Source organism: Somniosus microcephalus, chromosome 26 (assembly GCF_052327205.1).
Source record: "Somniosus microcephalus isolate GS21.2 chromosome 26, FLI_Smic_1.0, whole genome shotgun sequence".
NCBI classification, from domain to species: Eukaryota; Metazoa; Chordata; class Chondrichthyes; order Squaliformes; family Somniosidae; genus Somniosus; species Somniosus microcephalus.
Window position 1 is genome coordinate 29,599,399 of NC_141012.1, and position 24,467 is coordinate 29,623,865.

Here is a 24,467-nt window from a genome sequence, read left to right on the forward strand (position 1 = left end):
AACTTTGAATTCTCGTCAAGTTATCCAGAGCTGGCGCATGGAGGAGACGTTTTGTGCCAGGTGTAGAGAAATCATTATTGCATTCTTTATCAATGCTACCCTTATTGCACAGGGGAAACCTTCGACCACTGTTTTCTGATTAAAAAGCTAAAGCAGTTGAATTAAATCATAAAATAGGTCGGTATGCTGCTAGTTAGCTTACTCGACAATTTAATAAATGAATTAATTATAGACATTCAGCACTAATTTATGCAGGGAATCTATAAATAAATGCCCACGAGGATCTTAAAATTGCTTATGAGATTTATACTGATTGCTTTGGGTGCTGTAAAATCATAGAACCAGCTACAGCTCGTAGGGAGGGAAGAGGGAATGTTTAAGGTGGTGGCTGGCACCCCATCCACTACCTTAAACATTCACTCCCTCCACCACCGACGTACCGTGGCTGCAGTGTGTACCATCTACATTGCAGCAACTCACAAGGCTTCTTCGATAGCACCTCCCAAACCCGCGACCTCTGCCATCTAGAACGACGAGGGCAGCAGGTGCATGGGAACACCACCACCTCCAAGTTCCCCTCCAAGTCACACACCATCCTGATTTAGAAGTATATCGCCGATCGTTCATCGTCGCTGGGTCAAAATCCTGGAACACCCTCCCTAACAGCACTGTGGGAGTACCTTCACCACACGGACCGCAGCGGTTCAAGAAGGCGGCTCACCACCACCTTCTCAAGCGCAACTAGGGATGGGCAATAAATGCAGGCTTTGCCAGCGACGCCCACATTCCGTGAACGAATAATTAAAAAAATGCCATGAGGTATTTGGCAAAAGTGTAGTTATTCCTTTTCTGCATTCAAGTCCATGAAAATATACACAACAGCCAAGTCAATGGTAATGTGGCAAACCATTCCACTTTATTATGCTGCTCTTGTATGGAACGTCCCAAACTTGGACATAAAAGTTCCATCGGGTGCAATTTCCAACAAAAGGAAAAATGTTAACGTTGACAAATTATTTTCATTTTTCTGTGCTTGTTTGATGAGGTTTATCAATGTGGAGAAACTTGACATTCTCCACTTTGTGCATCTAATTAAATGCTGAATTATTTTCTGTTTTGTGGAATTGCACCCAGTAGAAATAGGATTGAGACTATCTAAATATAATATATGCACTCTTGACCCCCAATAGAAAGAGAGAAGACTTTGGTCCTACCACTCTGGATTAAATTTGAATCCAGGTTTCAGATGTGAAAAGGCAATTTGTAACCCGTTTAGTTCCTTCAATTGTGTTTTTTTTTAAACCAAGTATATTTACACATAAAGTAGATACAAGCTTGTTGTTTTAATCCTGGCTTCTATTTATAATTGTAATCTATATATTGATATTACACTGTATCATCCGAACCTCTAATAACCTATAGTCCAGATCCAAAATGTTTATTCAGCTGGGTACAAATTAGGTTTTTTAAAATAGTGTAAGTACCTCGTTAAGTGTAGGAAGTATGATTTGTACTGAGCTCAAGAAATATTATATTGTATAGCTGCAGTGTAAAAATAGATATGAGATGAATGCTCTCAGAAGTTTCTAGAATGCGTTAAGTGCTGAAGTTAAGGGTGGCATCCAGTAGCTCCATAGTAACGAAAGAGGGTGCTGGAGAGTAAAATAATTACAGATCATTACTTTAATGAGTGCACTAGTTCTACGAATCTGTCAGTCAACTATATGAATAATTAATATTTTTGTAGACAGAAATATTAATAAGGGAGATGAAACATCATGCTAAATTGATGGAGAAACCTTAAATGCAATATGCATAGGGGCTGAGTTCCCCAAAATGTCTGTTTTTATATGTACAAAGATTCTCTGAAATGATTATTGAAAATATACAATCTAGTGAATGTTCTGCATGGCCTGAATGTTGGCAGTTCGTTAGAAAGAGGATTTTATTTGTGCATTTTAATTGCCTCACTAGTTGATATCCATAAATCAGGCAACAGGTTCCACCTCTGACCAGCTTTCAAAAAAAAAGTTTGGATTTTTATCCAAATATCACCTCCTGTCCCTTTTTTTGTTTTATTCACTTATCTTCCAATTTCCAGTTCTGACAAAGGGTCCAGACCCCAAACCTCAAACTGTCTCTTCTCTTCACAACTGCTGAGGGACATTGTGTATTTTCAGCATTTTGAACAGTGTTCTTTTGTCTTTCCCTCTGTGCTTTCTGAACAGTTCAGAGAATGTGACTGAGGCCTGAGATGTAGGTTCAGGCCAAGATATCTATATTAACCACCAAGTTCAGTCATCTCTAGCTCCTGTAACATGAGGTAGATCTGCCACTAACTTAGGACGTGGCTGATCAGGAAATGGAAGTATTTATTTGGTCCGTGTTGCCTTGCTGAGCTGCATCATTACCTCCAGAATGCTCTCTGCGGAACTAGGCCTCATTTATATTGTCAGGATTGCTCGGAATATGGCGGTGTGTTGTGTGATAAAACTGTTTTTGTTTATTCAACTGTGTCCAGTACCCCATATATGAATATAATATTACAAAATGGGGTCAAAGATTAACCTGGAGAAATTCAGGCTTGGAGGCTGACGAGCTCACATTACACTCCTAGTTGTGTACGTACAAGTAACCCAGTCTCACAACAGCGGGGAAGTGCCAAAAAATTGGTATTGTAATTTAGACAGTTTGTTCATGATATGGAGTGTTCGTGTCAAGGTAGCAATATGTTGACCTTTTTATTTGGAAACACTTTTGAGGTTAATTGAGGAACATCAACAGCTGCAACAGCTGGTTTATTTATATTTTTCAATTCAGAAAATTGCAGTTCCGAATTATTAAAGTTAAGTTGCCGGAAAATCACTAGAATAAATGAAATGTCTCCCTTGTTAGTCGAATAATTTTTTTAAAGCGTTACAATATTTCTCACTTCCTAGTAATCATTTTTGACGTAAGAAAACGACTAGGCACTTGGTCTAAGCGTTAAACAAAGCTTTAATCAACTGTTTTACAACATGGAGGTCTAGTTGTGTCCTTCACTAGTTCCTGTTAAGAATGTCCTGCACAAGCTGGGCCCGTGCCAGAGTATTTATACTCTCCCTGGACAGCGCCACCCACAGGCCACTCAGTATTATTTCATAAGTCTTTCTTTCATGAATGACTGATTCATGTCAATTTTCAACTAGCCTTTTGCAAAATACCAACATGAATTCCGAGAGCACTACCTCCTTGTAAGACACTACAACAGCCCCTAAGCAGAGTGATCAGTGATGTGATGATGTCAGGCTGGCTGTCTGTCTGATTCTGAACAGCCAGCAACCATGGGAAAGCCAGAATGAACTGGAATACTCAGAACAGCATCCTACTTCTTAAAGAAAGGCAGCTTAAAAATTCCAAATGCTGTTTTGGAGAATGACATCCCACTCTAACTACTGACTGCAAGTGTCTGCTAATTTAAATGTGACACTTAATTATTCCACACTATTCTTTTGTTAGCATTAGATTTTACAAGTATTATTTCTATACTTATAAAATAGACATTCAGAAAGTACTTGCTTTAGCAAGGAGTGGTGAAACAACAGGTGGCAGATCAGACAGAGTGAGTGGTATTATGCCTTTTCTTTAGAATCCATAAGGTTGCCCCAGTGTTATTAAACCAAAAAACTCTAGCAAAAGCGCCTAACTGATCAAAACCCAAATCATAAAAATCACAGGAAACTTAAATTAAATAATAATGTGGCCGCCCGCGTCGACTATGCATTGAGCTGTATAGCTTCATAGGTGTTTCCTTTTTACTTAGTCACATATATGCTGAGTGGGTATAAAGTAATGTTCCTATTATATCGGACAACTGATAATTAACTACCACCATATTTTAATTATAACTCTCTTTGTCCTTTCAGCTTTAGATAGGCGGGACCTGGTTGAATAGAGCACTATTTCTTACCCATACTGTTCACATTTTGATTAAATCTGTGCATTTTTTTCCTGGGTTTCACCCGAACTACCTTTGTTCAAAATGGTTCAAAAGGATTGACTCATTTTATCATCTTTTTTGTCTTTCTAAGTTCTGATGTTTTTCTGAGCAATGAGTGCTGAAGGGGGGAGGGTAAGAAAGGGAGAGGGGGTATCCCAGATCCCAGCACAGGGAGGATGCTGAATAAATGTGTGTTTTGCATTGCGAAGGGACACACCCCTGTATTAGAAACTGTCTCCTGCTATTGGCTGCACTCCCAAATAAAATGAGGGGGACCTGCGGGGAACTGAGCCCAAAAAACTGGGTCTATAAACGTGACATTGGGTTAAGGTCATCTGTTCTAGCAGAGTAAACGTGGGGACCTGTTGCTGTGTTTATGCTCTGAATGTTACAGGATAAAACTTTTAAATCTGATTTGCTGATCTGTCTAAAGCATAAAAAGCTCAAGGATGTGTTTGATGTGGTATGTGCCCTGCTCATGGTGGCATCCAGCAACCAATTCTACCTTCATCATTTTAGATGAGCTTCCGTTTTCTTCAATGGAATAATTTGTCTCTGTGTCCTCCGATGAGGACAATGGGCGGAGCCCCCCCCCCCTACAGAAACTTTGTGGAACAACTCACTGGATAAGGATGTTATTTAATGAAAACTACACAACCTGGACACACAGCAGGATCCAGCACCTGACATTAAACATTAAGAGGAGGTGGGGAAGAGGTGGAGATCATTCTCTCCAAACAGGAACAAAAATAAATCTAGTAAATGCAAAAGCAATGTTAACCCATGTCATCAACCCATGTTTTCCTTGGAACAGAGGAGGCTGAGGGGAGACCTTATTGAGGTGTATAAAATTACGAGGGGCCTAGATAGAGTGGATAGGAAGGACCTATTTCCTTTAGCAGAGGGGTCAACAACCAGGGGGCATAGATTTAAAGTAATTGGTAGGAGGTTTAGAGGAGATTTGAGAGGAAATGTCTTCACTCGGAGGGCGGTGGGGGTCTGGAACTCACTGCCTGAAAGGGTGGTAGAGGCAGAGACCCTCATCACATTTAAAAAGTACTTGGATATGTACTTGAATTGCTGTAACCTACAGGGCTAGGACCAAGAGCTGGGAAGTGGGATTAGGCTGGAGAGCTCTTTGTTGGCCGGCGCGGACACCATGGGCCGAAATGGCCTCCTTCTGTGCTGTAATGTTTCTATGATTAATTGGGGTCAATGGCTGCATCAGAAACGGAAGTTAATCCTATTCCCTTGTACTGATGGGCTCAGTGCTGCTCCCACTCCCACAGGGCCAACAGTCCTCACTTAAAGAAATACAGTGATGTGTGATAGAACATGGGCATTGAAGGCACTCACAATCATCTTTGGAATAATTGTTGAGGATCTGACCCTATGTACCATGATAGAAGGTTTATAAGGCAATTGCACATTCTAATATTTCGCAAAAAATAAGGCATTGCTTTGTCCTATTTCTAATAATTTTTTATTTTACTAGTTTTCCACTAGGACGCGATTAACCTCTACTGTTCTTCATTGAAAAGTCCTATTAATTCCTTCTATCTCATTTTAACGATTGCTGTTGGTTGGCCAGGTGTCCTGTTTATCAGGAAATCAAATACAAATGACTAGTAAGATTTAAAAAAAATCAATCTATATTTTAAAAAAAAGTTAACTTACCTAACAGAATAAGCAGCAATGGGACAGAATAAAGAAACGTGTTCCACGGACTCATGGTCAGGGAGAGTCAGACACAAGTGGGTACAGCTTAAACACCTGGTAGCAGTACAACTTTGTAGCCGTTTACTGGGAACTCTACTTCGCCTGTCGAGCCACAGTTCACAGACTGATTCTCGCAAAGCGATGTCGGTTAAGGCAGTCGACTGGACTTCAATGCAATTGCTCCCTATGGCGTTTTAAAGCCAGTCTCCAACAGGTTTCCATCCACCGATTCCTGTGTGTTGTTGCGGGCTCCGAGTCGATGAGATTTCACTTGGGATTTCAGCACTCCAGACAGCGCCAAGTGAAGCACATTGCGAGGAACAAGAGGCGCCTCAAATTCTCCCCTCACTTGATCAACACCGGCACAGCCCAGCAATCGATGCAAACCAACCCGTCGAAACTCACAAAAAGGTCCAAACCTAATTGTTCATTGCATCTTCACATAATGCTCAGGTCGGAACAAAAAACATCATTTTTGTTGTTGTTGCAAGAAGTATCAATCTGCTGGGCAAACTGATCGCCACAATATTTCTTGCTGAATTTGAAGGGGTAGTTCGTTCGTTGTTGCTCTGCCGGGCTCCTGGTGGAGAAAGCCAGTTGGGTTTTGTGCCTTTCTATCTGTCTCGGTTCCTCTATTAATATTCCCACGCTTACTCCACCCCGCTCCTAGAATGGGCAGCAGCACAGACACGCATGCGTTGGCAGCCAACATTGTGGCCAGTGTTTGTGGCACCTGTCTGTGCTGCTGGTTGCCGCCACGTTTGCAGACAGATGAAATAAACACCGACTTTAACGAGCAACAATATAAGCTGTACGATAGGGTAAAGCATATATTTAAGTCAGACCACATTTTTTTTTAAAGTGTGCTAGTTAGAAGGTTCGGTAATAGTAGTGGTTGGAGAGGGCTGGACATCTTGCCGGAGTTATGTCCTGTTGGTTAGTCCTGGTGTGTTTATCAATGTTCTTTTTCCGCTCCATTGCCATATGTGAGTAAAGCTCCACTCCACCCTACCCTAGAGTCAGTGGAGCTCTCCTCTCCGGGGATAGAGGCAAGAAAAACAACGCCAAGTAGGTATCGGATGTTTGTTCGTGGAAACCACTGTCCTTACTGACAAAAAAACAACTGCCTGCCGCCTTCAGGCTGGCATCTGCTTGTAAAATGGCAGTGGCTGTAAGCAGAGGTCCAACAGAACCGAGGTTAGCAGTCACTCTCGCTTTTAACTGTTCCCTGAAAATCATTATCTGATTTAATCTTACCTTCATTGTTAAGGAGATTTTTAAACTGATTTGCTCAGGTGTTTGAATAGAATTTACCACTAAAAAAAAGACTTGCATTTATATAGCGCCTTTCACGACCACTGGACGTCTCAAAGCGCTTTACAGCCAATGAAGTACTTTTGAAGTGGAGTCACTGTTGTAATGCGGGAAATGCGGCAGCCAATTTGCACACAGCAAGCTCCCACAAACAGCAATGTGATAATGACCAGATAATCTGTTTTTGTTATGGTAGTTGAGGGAGAAATAATGGCCAGGACACCGGGGAAAACTCCCTTACTCTTCTTCAAAATAGTGCCATGGGATCTTTTACATCCAACTCAGAGAGCAGACAGAGCCTCGGTTTAACATCTCATCCGACAGACGGCACCTCTAACAGTACAGCACTCCCTCAGTACTGCACTGGAATGACAGCCTAGCTTTCTTTATGTGCACAAGTCCCTGGAGTGGGACTTGAACCCACAACCTTCTGACTCAAGCGAGTGTGCTACCCACTGAGCCACAGCTGACACAACTAGTTGAATGTAGCTTTGATGGGGCGTTGCTATGTGCTGGGTTGCTTTCAAAACATTTTGTTTCTTTACAAAAAAATCAGAAATGGGGTATTAATGCAATTAGGTATAAGTGACAATGGGGCAGTAATTCCTCCCCAAACGCGTGAGTACGGAAGGGGTACTCGCGCGTCTGGCCGGAGGAAATGCCGGTTTTCAGCATGCACAGCGCATGCGCTGAAAACCGGCATTTCCTCTCCTCTAACCCAAGAGGTGAAGAGGCTAGCGCGTGCGCTGTAGGGGGCAGCGCGTGCGTCTTGGATTTCCTCTGTTTTGGGGGATTTGCGCATGTGTAAAGGCCTCCGGTCTTTACGCTTGTAAAAAGCACACGTAAGTATTTATTTTTACAGGTAAGTGGTGTTTTATTGCAGTTTCGAATTTTTTTTCCACAGGTTTATTATTTTAAAGAATCTACAATAAGGTAAGTTTAGTTTTAGACCCTTTTTATTAAAAATTTATTTTTTTCAAAAAAAAAAATTGTTTAAATTATTTTTTTAAACTTATTTATACTTAATTTAATGATTGGGATGTTTTTTAAATTTTTATTTAAAGTTTAAATAGTGTTTTGGGCCCCCGTAGTTTTCATGAGTTTGAAAGTTCTTACTCTCAAACTCATGAATGAACCTTCCCCTCCCGATTGGTTGTACAGTGCTCACCTGATCCCAGCCGGCACATCGCACTAACTACGCCACTGGATCAGGTAAGCACTGCGCGCCGACATCTGAACCGGGCCTGTGACAGGAAATGCAAGCAGGCCCGGGCTTCAGATGTCAGCGCGCAGGGTGAGTGCAGATCGGGGGCTTGCACGCGCGGCAAGCCCCCGACACCAAGTTCTGGGCCATTATTTCTCACTATATCCATGGCAGTCATTTTTTAATTGGATACCAAACTAACTTTGTAAAAGATCATGCTGCATCCGTTATCTATACAGTTACCTCAGCAGCTAAACCTAATCTGCCATAGGGCCTAGAGGGAATCAGGACTATTAATGTAATATTTGGTATGCTATTGGTATTAAGGCTTGCCCTTCATCAGTCCTTCAGTAAGGTATTTAAACCATGTTCTGTTGAGCTCTGCAATTCTACTTCCAATCTTCTACTGAAATCCATTGTATCATTCCAGCAGACACAGCTAATGGTTCCACATTTTACAGCTGTGACTCTTGGCAAAGGAAGTTTGTTGTTGACGTCGGAGGGCATCAATAGGGACAAGATAACATTGGATTGTGTGTCAGAAAGTACCTCAGTGGAAGCTTCAAATAAGATGAGCCCATGGAGGTTAGTCTATAGCAATTTGGTTTTACTTTTAGTGAAATGTGGCTACAATTATGCTCAATTATATTTTTATACTTTTTAGAGGTTTTTTTGTCACATTTTCTTTCCTTTCCCCCCCCCCCCTGTTGATGGTGTTGACTCCTGACAAGGTGTGGCTGCACAGTCACTCGCTAACTGCCAAAATCTTAACCAAGTGCGAATTTTTCTTGAGTGAGGCTAGGCAGCGAATGCCTGCGAGCTATTGGACAGTGCGGCCGTGCCCAACCCTGTCCTCACCTCCCATCCATATCTGTCCACTTTCCAGCAATCGTTACTTAAGATGAAAACCCTGACTGATTTCCCATTCGATAGCGCAGGGGCACTCCGGCTCATCGTAACATCTCTACTGGCACTCTGCTTCTTCTTCTTATCATGTCCACGGACAGTCTATACATAGCCCAGCCAGAACTGGACACATTTTTGCGCCTTGTTGTTGGATTCAGCAAGATCTGCAACAGTGCAGGGTTCCTCTAACGATGGGCATTGCAGGAGATGTTGCATAGTCTGTGCCTCAGTTCCACATTCACAAGTTGTCAGGCTGGTTGAACATCCCCATTTGCTTAGTGACACCTTTGAGCAACCTACACCGGTCCTAAGTCTGTTAAGGCATTTCCAGGTTGCCCAGTTGCAATTAGCTCCTGGGGGAAGGCTTTCATCAAGTAAAATTTCCATCGCTGGGGGTTGTTCAAGACTGGCGAGCTGGTCTTTCCACAAGGCGATGCGGGCTTCAGATGAGGTTGATTGTAATGGAACAACACTGTTCATGAAGCTCTTTCTTGACTTTAGGTGGCTGGGTGTAGGTGTATGACAATGCAGAGGGTGTCTCTCATCTGATGTTTGACGGAGTCGCTCTTTCTTGCTGACTACCGTTCTTCTTATATCAGGGGGAGCAATACCCGCCAGGATATATAGGCTGTTGGTGTTTGTTGGTTTTAAGCAACCTGTGATAAATCGGCAGCTTGCATTCAGAGCGGCATCCATCTTCTTGGCACGAGTAGACCTTTCCCATGCAGGGCAGGCGTATTCGGCAGTGGAATAGCAAAGAGCAAGTGCACTGGTTCGCAATGTTTTCGGGCTTGTTCCCCATCTTGTGTTAGTGAGCTTATTCAGGATGTTGTTTCGTACGCTCACTTTTGCCTTTGTCTTCTCGATGTGGTTCTTGAAGGTGAGGCATCGGTCAAGGGTGACTCCTAAGTAGATAGGGTGCTCGCAATGCGTCAGTGTTGCTCCACACCAGGTTACTTTCAGCTGGCGTTTGGCTTCACGGTTTCTGAGGTGGAATGCACAAACTTGCGTCTTTGATGGGTTTGCGCGAAGGTGTTTTTCTTCATAGTAGGATTTTAGTCCCTCCAAGGCCTCAGAAAGCGTTTTCTCCACGGTGTTAAAAGCGTTTTCTCCACAGTGACACATAAGTCATCATATATAAAACGGCGTGTGACACCGTCTATAGGTTGGTCATTCGTGTAGATGTTGTACAGCAGCGGTGCAAGCACGCTTCCCTGAGGAAGACCATTCTTCTGAATACGCCACCTGCTGCGCTTCCCACCTAGTTCAACATAGAACCGGCGATTCTGAAGCATGCTTTCTAACAGCTCTGTTAAGTGAATCTCTTTTGTCATCTCTAGAATCTTGCAGAGGAGACGTCTGTGGTTCACTGTAACGTCTGCTGCTGACAGGTCTACAAAAACAGCACCTGTTACCATCCCTTGCTCAAAACCATCTTCGATGTGTTGTGTGAGGTTGAGCAGTTGGCTTGTTGTTGATTTGCCGGGGCGGAAACCTGCTTGCTCTGGAATGACCTTCTCATCTACAGTTGGTGCTATCCTATTGAGTATCAGGCGTTCAAACAGCTTATAGGTGTGGCAAAGCAGTGAAATTGGCTGAAAACTCTTAGGATCTGAGGGATCTTTTCCAGGCTTTAATAGTGCTATTACATGTGCCTTCTGCCAGATGTTAGGTAGCTTGTGTGTTGCCAGACAGTGGTTGAACAATTGTAGGAGCCATTTCTTTGCTTTCTGTTCAAAATGCTTTGGATGAAAGCAGCTAACTTAGCACAGAATTGAACCTGGTGTGTGTGGCTCAGTTAAACTCTGCCTTTTCCAGCTGTACAACTGAGGGTGCTATATCTGTTCTCTTTGATTTCTATAGGCAATATATTAAGTATATTGGTTAGATTGTAGTTCCAGCATATCCAAAGCAAAGCCAGGTTACTGAATTTAACTCCTTTTGTCTCTTAATCTCTCCTGCCTTCCACCCTATCACAGACCTTCCCTTTAGTTCTTTCCTCCCCTCCCCCTTTCCCTGCCCCTACATTTGCTTAAAAACCTGTTCCATCTCCAGCTTTTTCCAGTTCTGACGAAGGGTCATCGACCTGAAACGTTAACTCTGTTTCTCTCTCCACAGATGCTGCCTGACCTGCTGAGTGTTTGCAGCATTTTCTGTTTTTATTAAAACCAGGTTACTCTTCCTTAATAGACAGGAGTGATTGTTCTTTTTTTTCATTGTAATAAATCCAGCCAGACGACTTAAACCAGTTTCAATCATTTTGATAGGAGATGAGCTTTACTCTTTTGTTTTTTACATCTTTGCCTCTCCACAGCTACAAAGCCTAGTCCTATGACAAGCAGACAATTTTTCAAAGTTTTGATTGGGTGCCACCTCTGACTGGCTAGAATACCTCAACAGCGCAATGAAGTCCCTAATATTAAACAGTTCTCACTTTGAGGTGTTCTGCTTAATGACAGACGTTGTACTTACTAAGTAGACTCCCTGTTACTGCCTGGTCATTTAGTAAATCAGTTAACACTATATTCAGACTGTCACAGTATGAGCTTGATGCTAGTGCCTTCTCTCTGATAGTTGTGAGTGATGTGTCTGACAGTCTTGTCCTATTGATAGGAAACATGAACATACAGTACAGAAGTGACAAGTCCATAATCAATTCATAAATCATTGCTCCAAGAATTTTCTGTGGCTGAAATCTTAAATACCATTTAGAAATAACTCCATATTAATACTGATCACCCCTTGCGGTGTCTAATGCTCAGAATGCAACAACAACAACAACTTGTATTATATAGCACCTTTAATGTAGTAAAATGTCCCAAGGCGCTGCACAGAAGTATTAAAAGACAAAAACTTTGACACGAGCCACATAAGGAGAAATTAGGCCAGGTGACCAAAAGCTTGGTCAAAGAGGTAGGTTTTAATGAGCGTCTTAAAGGAGGAAAGAGAGGTAGCGAGGCGGAGAGGTTTAGGCAGGGAATTCCAGAGCTTAGGGCCCAGGCAACAGAAGGCACGGCCACCAAAGGTTGAGCGATTATAATCAAGGATGCTCAAGAGGGCAGAATTAGAGAAGCGCAGATATCTCGGGGGGTTGTGGGGCTGAAGGAGATGACAGAGATAGGGAGGGGCGAGGCCATGGAGGGATTTGAAAACAAGGATAAGAATTTTGAAATTGAGGCGTTGCTTAACCAGGAGCCAATGTAGGTCAGCGAGCACAGGGGTGATGAGCGAACGGGACTTGGTTCGAGTTAGTACACGGACAGTCGAGTTTTGGATGACCTCGGGTTTATGTAGGGTAGAATGTGGGAGGCCAGCCAGGAGTGCGTTGGAATAGTCAAGTCTAGAGGTAACAAAGGCATGGATGAGGGTTTCAGCAGCGGATGAGCTGAGACAAGGGCAGAGATGGGCGATGTTACGGAGGTAGAAGTAGGCGGTCTTTGTTATGCTGCGGATATGTGGTCGGAAGCTCATTTCAGGGTCAAATATGATACCAAGGTTGTGAACAGTGTGGACAGATGTTAGGGAGAGGGATGGAGTCAGTGGCTAGGGAATGGAGTTTGTGGCGGGGACCAAAAACAATGGTCCGTATTTTCTGATGCCTACGGGTGTGTATGAGCTGTGTACACACCCGTAGGGACTTCGCAAGTGTCGGTTTCAGGCATGCGAAGCGCGTGCGCTGAAAACCGGCACTTCCCATCTGTCAAGAATCCTCTTGACAGATCGGACGCCTGCCCTGGAGAAGGCCCTCTGTGGGTGGAGAGTTCCGCTTTCTACAGAACCTCCGTCCGCTGAAAACCCTTAGAAATCTTATGCCTGGTAAAAGCAAGAGTAAGGCTTGCTTTTATCAGCATATAAGAGTTTAAAAAATAATTTTTTTCATTCATTTATAATTTTAAAATACTTTTTAAAAAAGGTAAGTTTATTTTTAGCCCTGTAAAAAAACTTCAATTATTTTTTTCAAAAAATTAAATTTTTGTTCAAAATATTTAATTTAATGTAATTTTAACTCATTTTAAAAACATGATGGTTTTTTTTAAAATTTATTTAATGTTTTGATGTCTTTTTTCAGTGATTTCCATTCATACTTTTGATAGGTCTACCTGTCAAAAGTATGAAGAGGGATTCCCTTCTCTCATTGGCTCGACTGGCCCACGTGATCCCAGGGACGCTTGCGAACCGCCTGCGCCCCTGGGATACCTGGGTCTCTGCGCGCCCGCACCAGGAGAGACCCAGGAGCAGAAGAGTCTGGACTTCGGGAGCCCTCCGATAAGGGTGTAGATTTTTTCCTGATCGGAGGCATCTGTACGCAGGAAGCCTCCTATCGGAAATTACGGGCCAATGGCTTCGGTCTTCCCAATATTTAATTGGAGAAAGTTTCTACTCATCCAGAACTGGATGTCGGACAAACAGTCTGACAATTTAGAGACCGTGGAGGAGTTGAGGGAAGTGGTAATGAGGTAGAACTGGGTGTCATCAGCGTACATATGGAAACTGACGCTGTGTTTTTGGATGATGTCACCAAGAGGCAACATGTGGATGAGGAATAGGAGGGGGCCAAGAATAGATCCTTGAGGGACACCAGACGTAATGATACGGGAAGAGAAGCCGTTGCAGGCGATTCTCTGGCTAGATTAGATAGATAAGAATGGAACCAGGCGAGTGCAGTCCCACTCAGCTGGACAATGGTGGAGAGGCGTTGGAGAAGGGTGGAGTGGTCAACTGTGTCAAAGGCTGCAGACAAGTCAAGAAGGACGAGGAGGAATAGTTTAACTTTGTCACAGTCACAAAGGATGTCATTTGTGACTTTGATGAAAGCCGTTTTGGTACTGTGGCAAGGGCAGAAACCTGATTGGAGGGATTCAAACAGGGAATATTGGGCACGGATTTGGGAGGCAACAACACATTCAAGGACTTTGGAGAGGAAAGGGAGATTGGAGATGGGGCGGTAGTTTGCAAGAACGGAGGGATCAAGGGTTGTTTTTTTGAGGAGAGGGATGACGACGGCAGATTTGAAGGAGAGTGGGACAGTACCTGAACAGAGAGAACTGTTAACAATGTCAGGTAACATGGGAGCCAGAAAAGGAAGTTGGGTGGTCAGCAGTTTGGTGGGAATAGGGTCGAGGGAGCAGGAAGTGGGTCTCATGGACAAGATGAGCGCGGACAGGTCATAAGGGGAGATCGGAGAGAAACTGGAGAAAGATGTGAGTTCAGGGCTAGGGCAGGGGGGAACCTTAGAGGAAGTTTGGCCCGGTGGGCATGGGGAAGGAAGGGAAATTGCACAGGCAGCTGAATGGATGATCTCAATCTTAAAGACAAAGAAGTCCATGAGCTCCTCACACTTGTTGGAGGTGAGGGTGGGGGAGACAGGGGAGAGGTACACTCTGTTAAATAGCAGAATCTGTGCATCAAAGCATTTTATGGTTCGTAAAATACATATCCATCATGTTGGATTCAAGCTTAGACTCCTGCTTTCTTTGATTTGTTATTAGGATGTGGTTGAATCTGATAAGACTGTATTGATTGCCCATCCCTAGTTGTCCTCGAAAGGTACTGGTGGGTCTTCTCCTTGAACTACTGCACTCTTGTGTTAATGGTGTTAGGTAAGGAATTTCAGGTACTGACCCAGCAACTATAAAGAAACAGTGATATATGTCCAAGTCAGGATGGTGTGTGATTTAGAGAGGAACTTGAGGTGTTGGTCTTCTCATCACATTGCCCCCCTTGTCCTTAGTGGTAGAGGTCACAGGGTTGGGGCAGATACTGTTGAATTAATCTTGATGAGTTGCTACCATAGATCCTGTAGATCATACATACTGCAGCTACAGTGTGCTGATGATGGAGGGGGTGGATGTTGAGTCCAGTGTCAGGGGCGCCGATCAAACAGACTATCCTGTCCTGGATGATGAGTGACATGAATTAACTGAGCGGCCTGTGGGTGGTGCTGTCCAGGGAGAGTATAAATACTCAGGCACGGGGCCAGCTTGCGCAGGACCTTCTTAACAGGAACTAGTGAAGGACACAACTAGGCCTCCATGTTGTAAAACAGTTGATTAAAGCTTTGTTTAACACTTAGACCGAGTGCCTAGTAGTTTTCTTCTGTCAATGAGCTTCTTGAGTGTTGTTGCGGCTGCATCCCTCCAGGTGAATGGTGAGTATTACATCACACTCCTCACTTGAGCCATGTAGATGATAGAGAAAGGCTTTGAGTCATCATAAAAATGAATTGTTTTATCACCCTGTCTTTCTCTTTTATGATCATTTAGAATGCTGCGTTTATTGCTCAATCAATACTGTTTTTGTTTAATTTTTCTTGTCAATTTTTGCCACCAATTTTTTACTCTCTGCTTCTTTCCTGAAGACATTGACTTCTTATAGGAGTGCTGGGTCGGCAAGAAAAGGAGCAGAAAATAGCCAGGTGCTGTTGGGAAAACGTTTTATTCTGGATTTCCAGAGTTCAATACTGGATGAACTGGATAGGAGAAAGATAAATAGCATAACGTTTTATGGAGCAAGTTAGAAATTATCCTGACAACAAATGAAGCGAAAGTCATTCGGGATTTCGCTGATGAAAAACAGAATCGAGCAACAGTGGAACAAAGTGTCACTTCTTATGAATCTACAGAACAACCTAGCACTGCACTCTAAAATGATAATTGACTAATATAAATAAAACACGGTGACTCATAAGGCAGGCCATAAAAACTGATCACAATATTATGAACAATTTACCACTGGATTGCAGTAGTAATAGCGCAGCAAAAGTTGAAGAGGTCCCTTTGGATTGCAATGGTCCTACCATTGTGCCAGGTTTCTGGAATTTACAGTTCTACAAGGATTGACCAGACTCGCCACCTCATGGCCAGACTGAGTTCAGTGAAGGTTACTTTCTTCTAGAACTATTGTCTAACATAGCTATGCTTCATTACTTTTTAGCCCAGGTAGGGAGGGCCAATAAATATCGCCTTGCCAGCATCGCCCACAGACCAAGAACGAATATATAAAAGAGAGTGCACAAGGTAATATATTGGTGAACTGTATTATTGTCATTGTGTCTGTAGCTGCCATGACTTGTGACAACCTATATCACTAATTATTAGTAACTTTGAATTACTGGGAAGAATGGGTGGAGTGGCCCATTGTTGCTGACTGTCAGTCTCTTGGTTACACTTAATGATTCCCTGATAACACTGATAGCTGGTGACATCATGATGAGCAGGCATCTTTTAATTTAATTCCCTACATGCAGATCGTGAGGGTAGACATTTGCACTGATGCATTTTAAAGAAATTATATTAAAAGGCAGAGAGTGAGAATCAGTACTATTCAACAAAAAGCACTGTTCTTCCGACAAGGAAAGAGCCGGGAAAAAATAATGAGATTTCTTTTGGATAAAATTATTATATAACATATAATGATTATATATATATCTCACACACATATACATGCACCACAAAACAAAAAACATATGTCACAAAGTGGTTTTCTTTACAAAAGAACCAATGCTATGTATTGATTTCTTTGTGGGTTCAATGACGAGACATTTATGAAAGAGAATGGGCTAGAAATTCAGTAGGCTTTGCGCCCAGTTTTCGCCCAAAGAGGGCTTTTGCGCCACTTGCTGAGCTTTCGCCGATATTCAGCGCTGCAGTAATGGCGGCGTTAGCCAGTAGCGCTGTGCCGCCACCGATGACGTCATCGGTGTGCGCAGTGCCCCGCTACCGGCCCGACCGCCATATTTAGTTGCGGCCGCCTCTTCCGCAGCGGCCGCAAACAGCGATCAGAAAACGGGGCCGTCCTGTAGCCTTAGTGGGGCGCTTTAAGGTGGAGGTGCGGCCGGCCGCTTTTTCGGCGGCCGCCTGCCCGCACCTCCTTCCCCAGCCTCCTCCACCCCCGCCCCCCCCCGCGGCATTGCCGGCTGCTTTCCGCGAACCCGGCACTTCTCCGTGGTGCCGGGCTCATTTGCCGGCACTATCCAGCGGCGATCTCCCCGTTGCAGGCACCTCCCCCTTAAGAGAAGGAGGAGGCCTGCAGTACCGCAGCCTGCTGCTCCGCAGCGGGTGGTGCAGCGGCGCCTAGAGCGCTGAAATTCAGTTTCAGCGCCCCAAGCGGGGGCAGGCACACCCTGGAATAGCGCCCGGTTCCGACTTGGGGCGCAAAAACTGAATATCTGACGGGCGCAACTGGCTCCACGCTCAGCGCTAACTTTTGGGCGCACGCCAGCTGGCGGGCCCAAAGTGAATTTCTAGGCCAATGTCTTTTAATCTAAAGTCTGTTCAACTCTTTATACAGCATTTACAGGAGACATCATGCTAGTGATGCATCTAGAACGAAACTGAAACTAAACTAAACTGCCTTGCTTGTCTCTGTCACATGCCCTCTGCTGATCAGACACAAGCAATCAATACATGCAAACATGCTGGTAAGGCATCATAATCAAACAGGCAAATACCATCTCTATTTGCTGATATCATTACATCTCCTTTTCTTAAAACAAAAGTATTTTACTTTTAACTAACAACATGTTTTCTTTGTATTAATCTGCATTTTAACTGTAACACTTAATGAACTTACATTATCATTATCATGATCAAGGTTTTTTAACCTTGCTTTGTGTGTTCACATGAAATATGTCAATACACTAGAACTTGAAGAAAGAATAAGATAACATTACTTCCTTCTATAACAATAGTCCTTAAATTTGCTCAATGAGTCTCTCAGGAGGCTTCACGTGTCTTGAGGATTTTCTGATTGTCCTTGAATCTGAGTTGTTGCCTCAGATGATTGGTTCTCAGCTGTGTGATCAGGTTGTTCAACAGTATCAGTCTTTTGACCTGCTGTGGCTGGTCCCATGAGAAGATCCCGACAATTTCTTCTCAGAACAGCACCCTCATCTGTCTGAATGGTGTATGATCTTGGTTGAACTTCACTCGGGACAGTTCCCTTCTGAGTCCATGTGTTTGTTTTGTCTTTGAACCTTACTTGGTCACCAGTGTGGAGTTCAGGTAGGTTTTGTGTTCCTCTGTCATAGTAGTACTTTTGCTTTTCTTTCTGTTGCTCTTTGAACTTCCTCACTTTCTCCCCCTCTTTTGTTTTCAGGAGGTTCTCCGGGATGGGTAGGTTTGACCTTAGCCGACGTCCCATCAGGAGTTGGGCTGGTGACATACCACACTCGAGCGGCATTGTGCGGTATACAAGCATGCTCTGGTAGAAGTCAGTTCCACCGTCTTTTGCCTTGTACATCAGTCTTTTCACTGTCTGGACCGATTTTTCCACTAGTCCATTGGACTGTGGAAAGTGAGGACTTGACGTTGTGTGGACAAAGTCCCACTCTTTGGCAAAGTGTCGGAAACTTGCATTGTAAAACTGGGGTCCGTTGTCTGTGAAGACCTCGCTTGCCACGCCATGTCTGGAGAATATGGCTTTCATACATGTTATCACAGCATCTGCAGTGGTGGTGTACAGTCTACAAACCTCTGGATACAGGGAGTAATAGTCTGTGACTACAAGATAGTCCTTCCCTTGACATACGAATAGGTCAGCGCCTACCTTCTGGTAAAGTCTGTCTGGCGCTGGGTGTGGCTTTAGTGGTTCTACCGGATTGCTTGCTCGATATTTCAGGCATATTGTGCAGTTTGACACCTCATTTGTCACATCTTGGTTGATTCGTGGCCAGTACATCACCTCTCGTGCTCTTTTCTTACACTTTTCGATTCCCAGATGTCCTCCATGGATCTTTTTTAACATCTCTTTTCTCAGACTCTTTGGGATAACTATTTTACTTCCTTTGTAGATGATGTCTTCGACCACTGATAGTTCCGCCCTGCAGTTCCAGTACTCTGCCATGTCAGGTGAGCAGTCTTGCTTCATGTTGGGCCATCCATCCAAGATGCTTTTCCTCAGTCGTCTCATTGTTTCATCTTTGTTTGTCTCAGTCTTTATGAGCTCCATTTTTGCATCTGCTATGGGCAGTGCACTTGTGATCATGTCCACGTAGGCGTTCACTTTTTCATCCATTGTGGTGTTTGCGGGCTCACTTGGGTCTACAGCTCTGGACAACATGTCTGCTGTATACATCAGCTTACCCGGTGTGTACGCAACATTCAGTGTATAGCGTTGCAGCCTGATCATCATTCTTTGTATTCTAAGCGGACAGCTATTTAGTGGCTTTTGGAACAATGCAATCAAGGGCTTATGGTCAGTCTCTACACTGATTGCTTGTCCTGCCACAAACTGGTGAAATCTTTCACAGGCGTATGTGATGCTGAGCAGCTCCTTTTCTATTTGAGCATATCGCGTCTCCGCGTCTGTCATTGAGCGCGATGCATATGCAATAGGTTGCCAGTAGTCATATTGTTGCAGAAGAACGGCACCGAGCCCACTCTGTGATGCATCTGATGATATCTTGATGGGTCTCGCTGGGTCATAAAACCTCAGAACTGGTTCCTCTGTGAGCAGTTTCTTTAGATCGCTCCATGACTTCTCATGCTCATGATTCCATTCCCATTCTATGTTCTTTTCAGTTAGTCTTCTCAGTGGCGCCATCTTTTCTGAGAGGTTGGATATGAATTTCCCCATGTAGTTGATCATTCCATTAAACCTCTGCACGTCCTTTTTGCATTGTGGCTTTGGCATATTCTCAATGGCGGACACCTTTCTGGGATCTGGTCTGATGCCCTCACTGCTAAGGATATCTCCCACGAATGTCAGTTCTGTCACCCCGAGCTGGCATTTCTCTCTATTCAGCTTCAGGCATGATGTCTTTTAATCTAAAGTCTGTTCAACTCTTTATACAGCATTTACAGGAGACATCATGCTAGTGATGCATCTAGAACGAAACTGAAACTAAACTAAACTGCCTTGCTTGTCTCTGTCACATGCCCTCTGCTGATCAGGCACAAGCAATCAATACATGCAAACATGCTGGTAAGGCATCATAATCAAACAGGCAAATACCATCTCTATTTGCTGATATCATTACATGCTAGACCTTTTAGACTGACGGTAATCTTGGTATTTGCTTTGGACTGAACAAAAAGGTGGCACTCTGGGCACGTATGGACGATGAGGGAGGGGTAAAACTATTCTTAGTCTGGTGCCAGCAGACAATCTCCAGTACTATTACTGCCAATTAACATTTTCCAACTAGAATATGAAACAGCATTAATGAGTTGCCGCTTCTTAACTAAATGAGTTAATTTAGCCAATTATCAAGGGCCGGCTCTCATTTAATTTAGTCAAATTTGCCATTTTCCAATTTTTAAACAATCCTTGCTCGGAGTGCTATTAGTTTAATTCCAAATAAGTTTTAAGACTGATCATAGTTTTAGTTTGATATGTTTTCTATTTAAAATAATTGACATAAATACAAAATTATTCAGGAACTTGTGCATTATATTTAAAGTTGATAACATCCAAATATCTTGCATTTTTGTCTATTATACATTGTATAACTGTGTTAATTAATAGTTATGTAAGATAAATCTCTAATCTCAATTTATTTCCACGTTTCACATAACACAGGGTAAGGTGCTTTTTACATGAATATATTGATGAAATCGGGCCACAAGCGGTGAAAGAGTCACACGTGACAGGAAATGTCAGAAGTTGTAAGTGGTGTATGGATCGTGGAGTGGACTGGCTCACAGTCCCAGATAAACCACTATTGGATGAGCATGTAGTAGTAACCATCTCGTAGTGATCTTTTCTATTATCAGATGCTTCTGGGTCATTGAAACCAATTGAACTATTTTGAAATCGCTGTCACTAAAACCTTTGTCACCGAAGGAAACGGGAAACTCAAAATGACAGATTTATATGATGCCAAAAAATAAGCTACACAATTGTCCATATTTGCTAATAGGTACTAGATACGGTAGGAAATCGGCTGTTAAGAATGAGATGTGAGACAAGTTTGCACAGAATGTGGTTCCCAACCTTTTGTTATGTTACAAGGGGTTATTTGAACTTGGCGTAGGATCCAAAATATATCCTGCGACTTATTGCTGTCTCGTGCAACCTTCCTTGTTGCGACAATGTAAGTACCAACCTGCCTTGCTCTAATTTATTATAAGAATTATTTGCCACAAGTGCAAGGAATGTTCTGTCAGTACTGCTGCACAATTGATAACTTTGTCAGGTAACAATTCCAAGTACGATTATGATAGTAACATTTTTTTGGTAACAAAAATTGAACCGAGTGGTTGGATCACTTTGCAACATGTAGTTGCATGCTCTCCAGATTCCAGTGGAACTTACGGATGATCACACAGCAATAAATCTGTATCACTGAGCAAATTCTAAAAATGGTACATTTCAGTAGATCTTTATATAAACACGATCGTTTGTGAAGTTCTAAGATATGATACTTTGTTACAGAAAATCATTGTGTAACATTGAGTACTTTCCCCTTTCTGCACTATTCTCTCAGTTGAATCTTTCTGCTTACTCTTTCCCGTTAATCTACAAAGTTATTCCCCAAGTGGAATATGGTTCTATTCTCTTCCAGTTAATCTGGCTATTTTTGTGTAGTAAAAATACAGGACTATACATTTTTGAGATTGATGTTCAGTACCATGTACTTTAATTATTCATATAATAAATAGAAATGACAATATAGCTAGTTATATTTTTATTCATTTTGCCTGTGCAGGTGCAGAAAATGAATTATTGGCTGCATCTTATGTTTGAAGTGCTATAAATAGAGCAGCTGATAAAACACTGTACAATGTACTGATATCTGGTATGAACATCATTTGTATTACACATGTCTGGGGAGAATAGAAACTGCTTAATTTCTTCCTAACAAAGGTAACAACTCAAGTGCAAAATATGCACATTCCACACCTCAAAAATCGATTGCTTACAATTATAGCATTTATATTATCACCATGATATGTGCTTGGCCTAGGTTGGCTAGAGTAGATACAAATGATACTTACATAGGATATACGGCGCAGAAACAGGCCATTTGGCCCAATCAGTCCATGCCAGCGTTTCTGCTCGACTCGAGCCTCCTCCCGTCCTTCCTCATCTAACTCTATCAGCATAACCCTCTATTCCCTTCTTCCTCATAGGCTTATCTAGCTTCCCCTTAAATACATCTATAAATACAAGTAGACACAAATGGTTAAGTTGCTTTATTTCACAGTCAGCATTGAATATACTGTACAGAGTAATAGTCAATGCAAATCCCATTTACTGAGCTCAATCTCATCTCTTTGCTCAAAAACATGGGAAGAAATTACAAAGCACAGGAAAGAAAAGACTTACATTTATATACTTAGTCAGATACAAATAAGCAATAAAAAGGTATACTTAACCTTACTATCTAACTGGAAGCCTTCCTCTCCTTTTTAAACAAATTTCTCACACCCATTTATTTGGGTCACCGACATATTCAATTGTGTATAAATTGCTATACCTTACTTACAAAGAGAACTGTACACAGAATGCTTAAAGTATGTGGTGCTGTTCTGTTGAACGCAGTTTGTAACACTACACATGGGATGGATATTGTGAGCTTCCTCGAGTTCATTCTTTCTTTGTAGTTCTTCACAGTGACCAGGGTTGAGTGAAATCTGTCTGAAATGTTTCGGGAAGCTGTGCAAAATCTACTGAGGAAATTTGAGATTGATTCCAAGCATTTTAAATTACACAGTCTATAAAAAGTGATCATGAACTGTTGTCCGTAGACTTCCTCTTCAAAACTGAAGTCATTGGGGGTAAAAGCAAAATCCCCCGTGGCTGGAGTCATACCTGACGCAAAGGCATATGATTGTGGTTGTCAGAGGCCAGACATCACTGCAGGAATTCCGCAATGAAGTATCCTCATCCCAACCATCTTCAACTGCTTCAACACTAAGGGCTGGATTTTGTCAGCCCCGAGGAGGCGGGTATGGAGGCGGGACTGCCGGTAAAGTTGCAGAATTTGGGGGCGGGTGGCAAACCCGCTCCTCCAACCCGCCTCTGTGCCCTCTTGCCAGGAGGCGGGAAGCCGTCCTGCCGGCCCGGGTCCCATCTCCTTGGAGGCGGGAAGAGATTAAAGGCTATTAACTGCCTGTTAACGGGGTCAGAGGGGCCTGAAAGTACGATGTAGAGGTGAGTGATGGGTGCAGGTGTGGAGTGGTATGTAAGGTGAGTGTAATGTGTTAGAAAATGTTCACTTACCTTTGTTTCTGCCTACAGTCTTCAGCCGCTGTGGAGCCGGAGTCCTGACATCTCCATTGTAGATATCACAGACTGACTGTTGGATCTTCCGAACCAACAGCCAGGTGATTTCTGCAAAGTTGAAAGGTTTGAGGAGTCCTGAACACAAGGACTCATCAAACTACACAGAATGTCAGTGTTTGACAGCTTCACAGAGCTGTCAAACGCTGACATTTCTTCTTTCAAAAAATCTTGACAGATGACATGTCATACGTTGACGTGCTCTGTCACTGACTTCCCTCTAATTGGCCTGCTGAGCCCACTGGGCGGGCTTAACCAGGTCAATCAGGGGAAAATCCCGTTGGTTGGCCAGAAGCTGATGGAGGCGGGATTGAAAGCCGGCAAGCAGCAGTCCCGCCTCCAAAAGCTTCTCACTGACAAAATCCAGCCCTAACCTTCCCTTCTGCTATAAGGTCAAGAGAGGGGCTGTTTGTTTTGATTCCATAGTGTTCAGCTTCATTTGCCACTCCTTCAGTAATGAAGCAGTCAATTCCAGCTTACAACAGGACTTGGATAACATCCAGGCTTGAGTTGATAGGTGGTGCAACTGTTACATTCCACTTAATGACCATCTCAAACAAAGAAATCCCAGTTATCTCTCCTTGACCTTCAATGGTGCTACCATCATCAAGTCCCCCACCATCAATATCCTGTGAATCATCATTGACCAGAAGCTGAACTGGACCAGCAACATTGGCTACAAAAGCAGGACAGAGGCTGGGCACTATGCAACAAATGGCTCACCACTGACCCTTCCAAGTCTCTCCACTATCTACAAGCCTTGGGTCGTAAGGAGTGTAATATCATATTCACCAGTCACCTGGATGGGTGTGGCTGGAACAACATTCAAGAGCCTTGACACCACTCCAGGACAGAGCAGTTCACTTAATCGGTGATCCTGCCACTGGACTCAGTATTCACCTTTCCATCACCTGTGCACTGTGGCAAAAGTATGTACAATGGATGCAATGCAGTAACTCACCAAGGTTTATCAACAGCATCTTCTTCACTTGTGACCTGTCACCAAGAACGACAAGAGCAGCAATGATGTGAGAACGCCATCACTTCCAAGTTTCCCTCCAAATCACGCACCATCCTGACCGTGGATCACCAATCCTTTATTGCCTCTGGGTCAGAATC

General features: G+C 43.1%; 1 protein-coding gene across 2 annotated transcripts in view; it reads right to left on the reverse strand.

Annotated features, from left to right (window-relative positions):
- The window catches only part of scn3b (sodium channel, voltage-gated, type III, beta), a 42,928-nt gene extending 36,372 nt beyond the window's left edge, over positions 1-6,556 (reverse strand). Inside the window, exon 1 of one of the 2 annotated variants that reach the window (XM_085968029.1) lies at positions 5,657-6,556. In XM_085968029.1, the coding sequence (XP_085824155.1) occupies positions 5,657-5,711 (55 nt within the window). In that variant the 5' untranslated portion in view covers positions 5,712-6,556. The remainder of the gene's footprint in view (positions 1-5,656) is intronic. The other variant, XM_085968028.1, reaches the window with a different exon arrangement.
- Positions 6,557-24,467: the final 17,911 nt, after the last annotated feature.